Source organism: Pogona vitticeps, chromosome 1 (assembly GCF_051106095.1).
Source record: "Pogona vitticeps strain Pit_001003342236 chromosome 1, PviZW2.1, whole genome shotgun sequence".
NCBI lineage: Eukaryota > Metazoa > Chordata > Lepidosauria > Squamata > Agamidae > Pogona > Pogona vitticeps.
The window spans coordinates 171,815,066-171,828,077 of NC_135783.1; the positions used below are offsets into that span (position 1 = coordinate 171,815,066).

At 42.3% G+C, this 13,012-nt stretch overlaps 1 protein-coding gene across 10 annotated transcripts in view; it reads right to left on the reverse strand.

Moving 5' to 3' along the window:
* Positions 1 to 13,012, reverse strand: part of AGAP1 (ArfGAP with GTPase domain, ankyrin repeat and PH domain 1) — a 528,918-nt gene that overhangs the window by 435,512 nt on the left and 80,394 nt on the right. For all 10 annotated transcript variants that reach the window (XR_013537918.1, XM_072977375.2, XM_072977373.2 and 7 more), the window contains exon 3: positions 9,277 to 9,364. Coding sequence is in view for 9 of the 10 variants with exons in the window: in XM_072977375.2 (XP_072833476.1) it covers positions 9,277 to 9,364 (88 nt within the window). In the remaining variant the exon portion in view is untranslated. The remainder of the gene's footprint in view (positions 1 to 9,276; positions 9,365 to 13,012) is intronic.

A 13,012-nucleotide genomic window follows, 5' to 3' on the forward strand; every position in this document is an offset into this window, starting at 1 on the left:
TCCCAATAGCATCCATTTTGATTTAAAGTCTGCTCTGTAGTAGGAAAGTTTTTCATGCTGTTTCAGAGAAGCTTCGCTCTCTGGTTATCTCGTTGCTAGGCTGAGTAGAGAGCAGAGACTTTCGTAGTCAAAATAATTCTGCCACAAAGTATGATAACAACTGAAGCTCCATGAGAAAGTTAGGCGGAACAACAAGACCCAGGAGGGGGTGTTCCTTATGAGGATTCTGGGAAGAAGAAGGAAGTTAGTGAGGAGTTGGAAAAAGATGGAGTTGGGCTGAGAAAGGGCAGACACGTGCCTTTCCCATAATGGACTATTTTTCCTACCTTGGACTGATGGAAGTCAACTGGTTTTCATCTAGCATCAACCTATGAAGACCCAAGACACGTGAGATGGACTATTTATGCTTTTTGTTAGTTAGCATAATTCTATTTCTTTATTTTTCCAGCTGGAGTGGGGGAGTGGAGTGTTCTGTTTGTCTTGATATGAAAATGTACCTACTAAACTATTTTACTATCAACTGAAATCTTTTCTAAAGCAATTCTTTTCAATAAAGCAGTAATGATTAAAATCTGCATGTATTAGTTCTTGCACAGACTAGCTTAATGTCTAATTGGCCACGTGTGTTTGCTACCAAAGTTTCAGAGCCAGATTATTCTGAGTATAGCTCATGGATTTGTCTGTGTGTGTTGCTTTCTTAATAAAGGAGATTGGCTTTTGAGGAAGAGGTTTAGACAGGACCTGGCTGAGATCTAAGTGGCTCTGCTCAGCAGTCAGAGGTTTGTCTGGATTTCGTACTCATCCCAGTCTCCGGCACCCCCATAAATCTCTTTGGAGATAAGGGGCTGCTTACAATGCAGTCATACTGTATAAGATGAATAAATGAGTTTTATTACAGTCACTGACCAGCAGGACTGAATGAGATGGAAAAGAGATTAGCAGTACTAATTTTCAAAGAAGTAGCTGTGAGAGTGGACTTTAAACCATGAGCACTCACAGTGAAATAAAACTGTTAGCCTTTAAACTGCTACAATACAGTGGTGCCTCGCATAGCGAGGTTAATCCATTCCGGATTAACCTTCGCTATGCGAAAACATTGCTAAATGGGAATAAAAAAGCCATAGAAACGCATTGAACTTCGTTCAATGCGTTCCTATGGCTTTAAAACTCACCGTTAAGCGATGTTTTTCCATAGTGCCGCCATTTTTGCACCCTCGGTAAGCGAGGGCAGGGCGCGAAAATGCGGCGCGGACCTTCCGGCGGCCATTTTGGAACCGCCGATCAGCTGTTCTCCCTGCTTCGTTCTGCGAAAATCGCTAAGCGAATTGCTTAGCGATCATCGCAAAGCGAAAAAACGCTATAGGGGCCATCGCTGAGCGAACGCTCCAGCGATGGCCCGGACCCCCTCGCTATGCGAATTCATCGCATAGCGAAGCACTCGCTAAGCGAGGCACCACTGTATTTTATTGTTGTTCTCTCCCCCCACCCCCACCCCCTGCACACTTTTTTCTTTTCTTTCACCAACCTTATCAGTACTGCTGTTACATTTCTATAATATTCCTGGTACCCTTTTATTTTGACATTTTTATGACTAATACATTTTTAAGACCTCTTAATGTGTCTCCTCTGCTTATGATTTTGTACTGCTTATTCAACATATCTGACTTTTTATTGTTCAGTTTTATATGAGTTTTGTTTTAATGTACTTTTAGATTTCCTGTTGTGATGATTTAGTTGGAAACATTTTTAACAGCTGATTAAAATTTGTGTAGGGCCAAAGTATTCACTATCCCCAAGAACATCCAACAATTTCAAGAACAGGATGGGAAAAGGGGTTTCTGAAAAACACATTATTTTTCTGGAAGAGGATGAACTGTACTGAAGCTGGGAGGGGTTAGAAGCTATCATTACAGAAAGGATTAGCTAACAGTTTTCCAGTTTCTTTTAACCAAAAATTCAACCAGAACCCTAACAGCATTGCAGCATTTTACAGAATGGCTCAGCAGGAATGATATAGCATAATGCAGCATCATTCTCAGAGCTTGGACAAAGACAAGGCAGTCAGCTTTTGAGTAATTACAACACCAAATTCTATTGTTACTTTTTTGTTTTATAAAAATATTCAGAAACTCCCAAATATACACATGTTCCTGATCAGTGTTTCCCAACCTTTTTCATGCCATTCACATTATAATAGTCAAATAACCTGTGACCTCCCCGTCACATTTGCATAAAAAGGCATTTTTACTGGGTTAAAGAAAACACTTTAAAAACAGATTTGTCACAATATAATTCTAATCTAATATTTAATGTGATGGTTGTACTTGCATCTGGGAAACCAGGTTCAAAATTCATGGCCGAGTGTTTGTGTGAGAAAGAATGGGAGAGGACATTACCCTCTGCCAGAATGCCATCCCCTTTATGATGGAAGGGGATGGGAATCTGGGGAAACGAGGAAAGATCACAGACACCAGAGAAGGGAGAAGCCCTTGACTGGAATGATAGAAAAGGAAAAGGGGGAAAAGACAGGAATAGAAAAGGAGGAAAAATGGAAGAGAGACAAGGCTATGAAAGAGGTGAAGGTGGTTTGTGGGAGCAGGCATAGTGAGAGGCGAGAAGGACTAGAAGCAGGCACAGTAGAAGATCTGAAGGGAGAAAAATATTGCCTGAGGAATGAGAGTGGTGGTGGATGGAGACCCCTGGACCAATACGTGGACATGATTGATGATTCCCTGGGAAAAGGCAAGAGAAGGAACTACCAAGCACCTCAGAAACTCTCTTATTGGGGGGGGGGAGAGAGAGAGAGAGCTGGTAATGGAGTTGGAAGATATGGGAAGAGCATGCCTGTATAATCAGAGAGAGGAGAGAGAGGTTGGAGAGGACCCAGCACTCGAAGAGAATACATCTATGGACGGTGTTCCCCATCGACAGCAAAGTTGATCAAAGACTGAATTGTTCAAAGACCACTCGTGTGTTCTCGATGTCATACAGCTGAGGTGATCTGTTATGTAGTTCTCGTCCGTGGAAATATGCACTGCTATTGGGAAGATGTGATGTTGGTAACACCATTCCCACAGGTCGATAGCGAGGTACAGGAGGGATAAAGAATGGGTGCCTCCTTGCTTGTTCACATAATATAGGTATTGTCTGTGGCGAGTTGCACTACTTGACCCTCAATGATTGGAAGGAAAGCATGGAAAGCCCTGATGATGGCTAAGAGATCGAGATGATTGATGTGAAATGATTGTTATTGTTTGGTCCATAGGCCATGAATCTTGTGGTGAAAGCAGTGGGCTCCCCAGCCAGACAGGCTGGAGTCAGTGGTGACCTGCATTATTGGCTGGAGGAACAAGAAGGGTCGTCCAATCTGGATGTTCGACATTGATGTCCACCAAGTGAGTTGTTTGGCTAACTCTGGTGTCACTGTTAATCTCATGGATGGGTGGTCTGTCATTGGGTTGAATAGTGACAGGTACCACAACTGGAGTAGGGACGTGGTGACGCTGTGGGCTAAACCGCAGAAGCCTGTGCTGCAGGGTCAGAAGACCAAGCAGTCATAAAATCGAATCCACGCGACGGAGTGAGCTCCCGTCCATTTTCCCAGCTCCCGCCAACCTAGCGGATCGAAAGCATGCAAATGCAAGTAGATAAATAGGGAACACTTCGGTGGGAAGGTAACAGCGTTCCGTGTCTAAGTCACACTGGCCATGTGACCACGGAAGATTGTCTTCGGACAAACGCTGGCTCTATGGCTTAGAAACGGGGATGAGCACCGCCTCCTAGAGTTGAACACGACTGGACAAAAATTGTCAAGGGGAACCTTCACCACAACTGGAGCGACCTCATTTTGAGTCGGGCATGCTGAATCACAGATGTTGTAGATGCCATGAGCTTAAGGAGATGTTGGACATCATGGGCTGGTATGGGAGCTCGAGATCAGAAGGGTCAAATGTGAAGTATCTTGAATAGAAACCATTACAGTGAAGGTACTTTAATTATGGCATTTTTCTGAAGAAGTGAAGCAACTTCTTCCTGAAGAACTACAGAGTATGGGGTAGTTTTAATTTTTACTATAGGCGAAAGAGATTCAAATTCAATAAAATAGCCTTATTTGATTATAAAAAGGACCCATTGGTCATTAGTTATATTCTGCCAGGAATGAAAAAATGGGTGTAATCTGGTTTGAAATTGACATGGAAAATGAGTGATCAGTATGAGCTGTCGATATCGAATGCTTCAGAGTTGGCTTGGGTGGGACCGGAGGTGGAGGAAAGACCGGTATATATTTCTGTGAGCTGTGTCGACGTTGTGGTGGTGATGGGGATTGTGATAACGGATACCCCTGTTGGTACGGTAATGCATATCTGACACATTTCAGCTCTTCGTAATAAAAATGCTCTTGTTGCACCTCCACCAGATAGGGATCATAATACTGATATCTTTCATCAATGTCATAATGATGATGCCATGGAAGCTGGTGGTAATGATAGTACTCTCCATACGAAGGAACATGCCAAGGAGGTGAGATGTGCTTGTGCCTCTCCTGGTGTTATCGGAGAGAGCGGTGTGAGGACTCCGATCCTGAGAGTTGTATCTCAACTGCCCACCCTGAGGAAGGGCTAGAATGGGCCAAGGCCTGGCTCGGTAATCAGCTATTGAGAGGCCAGTGTGGGGAGACAGGCTCCCGGTTGACACTGGAGCCTGAGCCACTGTTAGTTGTGGTTCCTCCCTCTCAGATGTTGAGCCATGAGCCTCTCTTGAGGATTCCTCCAGAATTGGTGATGAAAGAGTTGCTTGTGAAGGCTCAATGTGGACTCATTTAACTCATTTTCTCTTGTTTGTAATTGGTTTCGCTTTCTTTTTCTAAGATGAGTCATGGGCCATGCCTTCAATATCGATGTCAACTTTTGCTTCAATGTTGATCTGGCCTTGTCAGAGCTCTCCTTAGATTGAGGAGAAGGTGTCAACGGGTCAGGAGCAGGCTGGGATAGAGTTTGCCTCTCAACCGACGGTTCTGGAGATCTTGCTGTCCCCATGGAAGCTGAGGGAGGATTCATAGCCGTCTCCCAAAGGTAAGACCGGAGCCTCTGGAGCCTAAGTTTAAGTGCCGGCTTAGTTAGTTTTACACAGGCCGCACAAGAGTGGGTTGGATGGTTGCTCATCCAAGCAAAAAAGGCACTGGTCGTGCACATCTGTCAGGGTTTTTCTTTCTTTTCCAAACAGACAGTGCACCGCTTTATTCTTCCGGAGATCCAATCAGCTCGGCGGAAAAAAGGAACTGAGGGGAATCTCGGGTGGGCGAAGCATGTGCCTCACGGGGGAATGTCCCACTAATCTTGTACTTTTAAGCTCTAGAATCTTCCGAGACATTCAGCGCAGGCGCATAACAACCCATTTGTGTGTATTCACAGAGGCCACAAAGAAGAACCGTCATCCACAAGGTGGTGGGGAGTCACAACTACCCAGCCGACTTTAGGAGCTGGGGACTGGTGGGCAGATTCGAGCCACTGCCCCTATTCCACATGCCAGAACCATGGGACTCTTGCTTTTGATGGCCCCGGGCAAACCATAAACTGTGCTTTGAACCCCTTTACCCTTCCCATTGAAGGAGGAAGGGAAAGTGGAGAATTTGTTATCTGTAAATAAGTTACCTGTTGAATTGAAAGTAAATGTTACTGGTTTGAAAGAAAACCTTGACTGTGGTATGTCTCGATAATGGGGTCAGAAAGGGGGCGCCGAAGGTGAACACTCACAGTTTGTTAAAGCCTCTTGCCCCCTTTGACACTCCCATAATGGACTCCGGGAAGTGGAAATAACAAGGGTGGGTTAAAAATTGGGTTTTACTGAGGGAAGGCAACTTGCCCCTCAGGAAGGGGACCGGGTTTTTTTGTTTGGGGTTTTTTTTGGGGGGTATCTCTTTAAGCAGTGGCTCCGCTGTTGCACCCTCCTCAGCCATCCTCCCTAAGATGGTTTCCACAGTGTGCAGCTGCCTCCTTGCCTCTCAACCCGTTGCAGTCAGCTTGGCTGACGGGCGCTCTGGCTGGGTCCCACCTCCTGCTCCCAGTCCCCCGCCTAAGCCAGCCAGTCAGCTACCAGAGCCAAGGAACCACCACTGCAGAAGCAGAGTACACAGCCAGGGGGGCTCAGTCACCCCATAGTGGGAATGAAGAGAGCTCACCTTGGGAGGCACAAGTGAAGGCGGGGATGAGGCGTGTGCAAAGGGATTATGTGCCCCTCCTCCTAGAATTAAAAAAAAACCTGGGGAAAAAGCCAGTTTTCTAGACAATTATACTGAGCATCTATAAATTATTTTGGAATTTTTGTCAGTGCAACTTATCACTGCTTTCGAGAGTCCTGAGAAAGTTAAAACTCCTTAAGTGGAGCCACTCTGCTGCAGTATCTTTCATACACTCCACTTCTCATTCTCTCATACATGGAAAGAAATATGAGGCAAATAATACATACAACATATTATGAAGTGTCTGCAGTGAATATTTGACTTTCCAACCCATGCTTTATGCTATATTTTCAGTTTATGCCAGGATCCATACCATATTGCTTTCTAAACAGAAATAATTACTGAGGAAATAGTGGCACTTGTCTTCCAGTTTTTGGCTCAGGCAAAAAAGAGACGAAAGCGGAAAAGTCTAGAGCAGAGCACTACGGAAGCAAATAATTTTCAAGACAGAGATATCTACAAGTCCCTTAGGGGGAATAATGTGGCAAATAAAGAATTAAAGAAAGCAATCTGTAACAAATCCTCTAGCTAGAACTGACCTTAAGGGATAACAGATAAGCTTTCAAATCAAGACAGTTGGCTTATCAAACATGAACTCTGTTACACAGCTCTTGCAGATCAAGGGAGCAGTGCAATAATGGTTTAAACTCTATTGAAAATAACTGGGATGGCTGTAGGAAAGAGGGCATCAGCTAACCAATGGAAGAAAGGTAGAAAAGGTGTCACAGCTGCTACCAAAACATGAGTTTCCAGACTAGAATTCTGCTTTTTTTTTCTCTGTGTATATTAATAAAACCAAGAGAAGACGCATCTAACATAAAGTACTGGGGCTGACGTCTGGGGAAGAGTTGATATAATGTGCCATTACAGACTAACTAGCAGCTCAGTGCTGTTTTGTTAAGGAATATGGCACACTGCACTGCAGCCAGGACAGTGCAAAGACAACTATCAGTTTTATTTAGTACTTTTCCTATATCTCATTCTCCCAAAGTTCCTCATCACTCATGAACAATAATCTGATTTTTCAGAGCTTAGTTCAGGTATCAATACATTTCCCTCACTCAATGGCTTCTGAACGCTCCAATTTGCATTTCATTTCAGAAGGCAACAATGCAAAGCAAAGTACACATCAACTGATCTGACACTGAAAGTTTTCTAGACAAGAATCCCAGAAGTGACATGTCATAATTAATGTGGAGTCATCTACGTTTGTGGAAACACACCTTTACCGCAATTAATAATAATACTGCCTTTCTGAACCCCCAAAATTTCCCATCTGACCAGCCATTTAGGTTTGCAGCACAACTCATTTGAGAGGACCTGAAGAGGAGGTAAGACCCTGAAGCCAAATGAGGCTGCATTTCACTCGAATATAACAGTAACATAAATGTTAATATTACATCCATTAAAAAAAAATAAAATGTAGATAACAGTCAGAGAGATCTGCTATAATGGATTTGGCCTTGGTTCTTTTGTGCTAATTCTTGCCAGTATTTTCATTTACATTACACTTCCAATGTTTGTGCTAACCTACAACTAAGCCATACTTCATCTACTCAGAGGTTGGCAACTGCATATGCTGGGAGTAGCACTGCTCTGGGCATGATTCACCAAAATTAGCAGCAACCACTGATCAGAGGTGGCTTACTCCACATATACTGTATTATCTTCCTCCCAACCCCATCCTATTGGCAATGAGCAACTGGAATAAAAGCTGCATATGTACTGTGTTTCCCCAAAAATAAGACGGGGTCTTATATTAATATTTGCTCCTAAAATGCATTAGGATTAATTTACAGAGTATGTTTTATTTTACAGTCATGTCATCTTCTGGTTGCTGCACAATGGTGAAGCATTCACTTAACTAGGGCTTATTTTGGGGGTAGGGCTTATATTACGAGCATCCTGAAAAATCATACTAGGGCTTATTTTCAGGTTAGGTCTTATTTTCAGGCTAGGTCTTATTTTCAGGGAAACTGGGTATTGAGGGACAAATATGTGGCCATGAATCAAAGCCAAATACCATTTCTGGCCTCCCTGAAGAACAGTTGTTACAACATAGTGTTAGAGGGCATCCTAAGAAGCATTAACTTTAAACAGATATTGTTACAGACACATGAATCTACATATGACTACTGCTAAGAGACATCTACAGCATGTGACAACAGTGAAATGTGTTCTGAACTTAAAATTAAAAGGAAAGCAAAAATGGTACACAAAACAAGGGAGAAACTAGTACAAAAGCTTTGCTTCCTCTCTTCAAAACAAGGGCTGTTATGAAGAGGACATATAGTTACCTGCATCCATATCTGCAAAGAATGGAACAGCCAGTAAGGAAAAGAAGGAACCAGAAATTCAGTGTCTCAGTTGGATTTAAAAGTTCATAAGGAGAACAAATAAAAATAATCAGGATATTAATTTTAGTGAATGCTATCTTCATTAGACTACAAGGATGCATATTCAAATCTGTATCACACTCATTCAACTGAATTTAATTTTTTAAAAAACTTATTAAGACTTATAATTACACTTCACTTGTTCTACAACGTTATTATTAATAACCCTACCAAAAAACTGAACATAATAATGAGGAAAAAATGACATGCAGTTTATATTCCACAAATCTTCATTATGACATGAGATCTCAAGGGGGACTAAAACACATATATCATGTTGCTTACTGATTTCAGTTACACCTGTAATGAGATCAAGAATATTTTTTACCCCTCGAGGAAAGACCTTTTAGAGATAGGTAAGAAAGGGAAAAGAAACTGCATTTTGCTAGTGCTGCTACATTTTAGACCTCTCATGGGAAGATGCACTCTGTGAAACAAAAGTAGCACATTACCCATTTACCCTCTTTTAAAATATAGATGTAAGCTTTTGATGTTTAGTTTTTACTCATTTGCATCTAATAAGAGGTTCTCCATAACTGATTTGAGATAGGACAGCTGCAGGTTAATAGTATGGACCACTGCAAATAGGCAGAGAAAAGGTCTACAAACAACATGCTTCCACTAATTTATCTATTATTTTACCTTCTGGTGATTCCTCTTGGACATATGTCCCAGTCAGATAGCGATGTACAAGGGCAGATTTACCACTAGCTAAATTTCCCACAATTCCCTGTAGAAATAAAAAAGAATATACATTTTTATTTAAGTTTTAATTGTTTATACAGTAATTATATGTAACATATAATGAGGTTGGGAGGTAATTGAGCCTGGTGGTAGTAAGATCTAGCATTGTATATTTCATTATGGTACAATCAATTCTTTCTATTTTTAGTATTAACACTGTTTTGCGTTAAGAATCCTTCAGGAAGGAGGGAGAGAGAGAGAGAGAGAGAGAGAGAGAGAGAGAGAGAAAGAAAGAAAGAAAGAAAGAAAGAAAGAAAGAAAGAAAGAAAAAAAGAAAGAAAGAAAGAAAGAAAGTCCCAGCAGTAACAAAGAGCACAATTAGCCAAGGATACAGAGGCCAATCTAAACAGAAAACCACTAATTTCAATATCAGCAATAAATGCCTTCTATTTTTTCTTTTATAATTTTTAACAACTTTATTTTAGACAATCAAACACATTACAGATAATACAATTAACTATTCATTTTACAAAATATTTTAACATTCTAAACACCAGTTATCCACACCATTTAACAAAATTACACTCAGTCTCAAACCCCCATTCCATCCTAGAAATTTATCAACCAACAATCTGAGCAATCTAGATTATTTCCTAAATCATATGACTTCTCGTTTAGTTCATTGGTGTTATTTTAATAAAGGTTTCCAAGTTCCAAAAAGGTGACTGTGCTTTATTTCTCCTTTGTATATTCTGATCTTATTAGTCAATATCTTCATCAAGAACATTTGCCATATCGATGGGGTGGGGTTTCGTCACAGCGAGAACCGGTTGGGTTTCAGGCAAGCTCCTGAAACTGACCGGACCCCCGTGGTTCTGCCCCCCCACCAGTCCACTAGGAAAAGTGGCATCTAAAGCAGCAGAGGTGACAAAAAGGGGGGGATGGGATCAGCTAAGGCTGGTTTCCACTCCAAAGTCGCATCTGAGTGCACGGACTGAGGAGGAAGCTATCTTGGCAAAGTGCTGGGAACACCCAAAACAAAGAGTGAGAGATTGCAAAAGGATGGTGAAAATATCTCAACCAGAGACTAAGTTAAAATACCTGTTTATGTAAGGAAAATCTCCATGGACCCAAATAACTACCGTGTTTCCCCAAAAATAAGACCGGGTCTTATATTAATTTTTGCTGCAAAAAACGCATTGGGGCTTATTTTCATGGGATGTTTTGTTTTTTTTCATGTACAACAATCTACATTTAGTTAAATAAAGTCATGTCATCTTCTGGTTGCTACACAATGGTGGAGGGCAGGTTTTCACTTAACTGGGGCTTATTTTGGGGGTAGGGCTTATATTACGACCCTCTTGAAAAATCCTACTAGGGTTAATTTTCAGGTTAGGTCTTAATTTTCAGGGAAACAGGCTACATACAAAAGAGATAGATATAAAGAGTCAATTTAAAAAAGTATGGTAGAAGCAATCCTCCCCCCGCCCCCAAGCTTGAATCGGAAGGAGGAGAGAGGAAAGAGAAAGGGAGAAGGGGGAGAAAATTACCTTCACATGAAAGTAGAGCAATCTAAGATAAAAGCCTCGTTCCCGTGACTATCTGAAATATTGATATCAAATCCTATTTACTTCAAAGCATTGTGGATCCATTAAATTTTTATTGTTGTGATCTGGTGACTGTGAGAATTTTCTACCTGGAGGGAAGCTCCTCTTGGACTGGACATGTAAATAAGACTGAGAAAGGAAAAAGAGATTACCTACCTATAACCATAGTTCTTCTAGTGGTCCTCTGTGAATTCACACAAACGGGTAGTTCTGCTCCTGCGCTGAATGTCTCAGAATATTTTAGAGCTTAAAAGTACAAAGTTAGTGGGACGTTCTCCTGTGGAGCACATGCTCCGCCCACCTCCTCAGCTCCTAGAATTTGTCCGCCAGGCAGAAGAATCATTTAATATAACCCGTGACGGACAGAAGGGAAGATGGGTGGGATGTGTGAATTCACAGAGGACCACTAGAAGAACTATGGTTACAGGTAGATAGCCTCTTTTTCTTCTTCATGGCCTCTGTGAATGCACACATATAGGCGACTAGCAAGCTTCACTTACCGGATGGTGGGACATCATGGTAGAAAGGATGCCAATACAAATCTGCCAAATCCAGCATCATTGCGTGCTCTCACATCTAGGCAGTAATGTCTGACAAAGGCCAATGGGGCAGACCATGACAGATGTTAGGAATCTCAATTCCACACTGACAGGCAGTAGATGTTGACAGCGCTCTAGCTGAATGTCCATTCAAATGATCAGGAGGTGGTTTGCCTGATAATTCATATGCCAGAGAAACAGTTTGGACTATCCATCTGGAAATGGTTTGTGATGAGGCTGGGCCTCCTTTGTGAGGTCCATGGAAATATATGAAAAGTCTGTTAGTTTTCCTGAAAGCCTTAGTTCTATCAATATAAAATGCAAGAGAGCATCTTATGTCTAGAACGGGGGTCTCAAACATGCGGCCCGGGGGCCATTTGCGGCCCCCCCAGATGATAGTTAGTGGCCCTCGCCTTGCCTGCCCCCCCAAAGCGCCCACGTGTCCTCTGCTGTCAAGAGTAAAAAAAAAAGCCTTGCCTCACTCACCGGCTCTCTCCCAAGACAGCACCTCTTGCACCCTCCATCCAGAACTGCAGCCTGCCAGCCAGCCCACCTGTCTGCCGGCTAAGGAAACTCCTGGACGGCTTCCTTGGGCTCTTGCTCCACCTGGCGGAAAATCTGATGCGGCCCAGCCTCACCCAGACTCTGCCTCCAATGGCCCCCAGGTAAATTGAGTTTAAAACCCCTGGTCTAGAAGGTGGAGCATGCACTCTAGAGAGATTGATGGTGATGGGAAAAACAATGGTAATATAATTGGTTGATTTAGATGAAATTCTGATACATTCTTGGGCAGGAAAGAGACACCAAAATACAAAGCCACCATGTCTGGATGAAACTGGATAAAGGGTGGATCAGAATGAAGAACAGGAAGCTCTCTGGCTCTTTTTGCTGATGTTATAGAAAAGATGCCTTTAGAGAAAGCAACTAAGATTTGAATAGGCCATTGGTTTGAACGGTGGCACATGAGAGCATTAAGGACAATTTGTAGTTACCACTGGGGAATAATACATGGATGTGGTGGATGGATGTTATTGAGTCCTTTGAGGAATTTTTTAACCATAGGGTGAGATAAAACTTTTGCTGACGTGGAGTTATCTGGTTGTTGGGCAATGATGGATGATACATGGATTTTTAAAGTGGAATGAGAGAGTCCAAATTCGAAGATATGGAGTAAGAAGGTAAGTAGTGTCTTCAAGGAAACAAGTATTGCAGGTAAGTTCTTTATTTCTGTATAATTAAGGAAGGCTTCCCACTTTTTGCATATAGAAGCTCAGTTGATGGTATTCTTGCTCGATCCAAGATGCGCTTCAAGGCAGGAGTATCCTCCAAGCTGTCAACGATGGAAGGTCTGAATGGTAGACCATCCCATCGTTCTGAGTTAGGAGGTTGGGAACCAGAGAGAGTCTAAACAAGTCCGTCGACATCGACCTGAGGTGAGTGATCCATGGTTGGCTCAGCCACCAGTGAGCGAAGAGGATGGCATTCAACTGAAAGTGTCGGAGGCGGATAATTGTCCATTGTATGAGTGGTATTGGTGGGAACAGATAA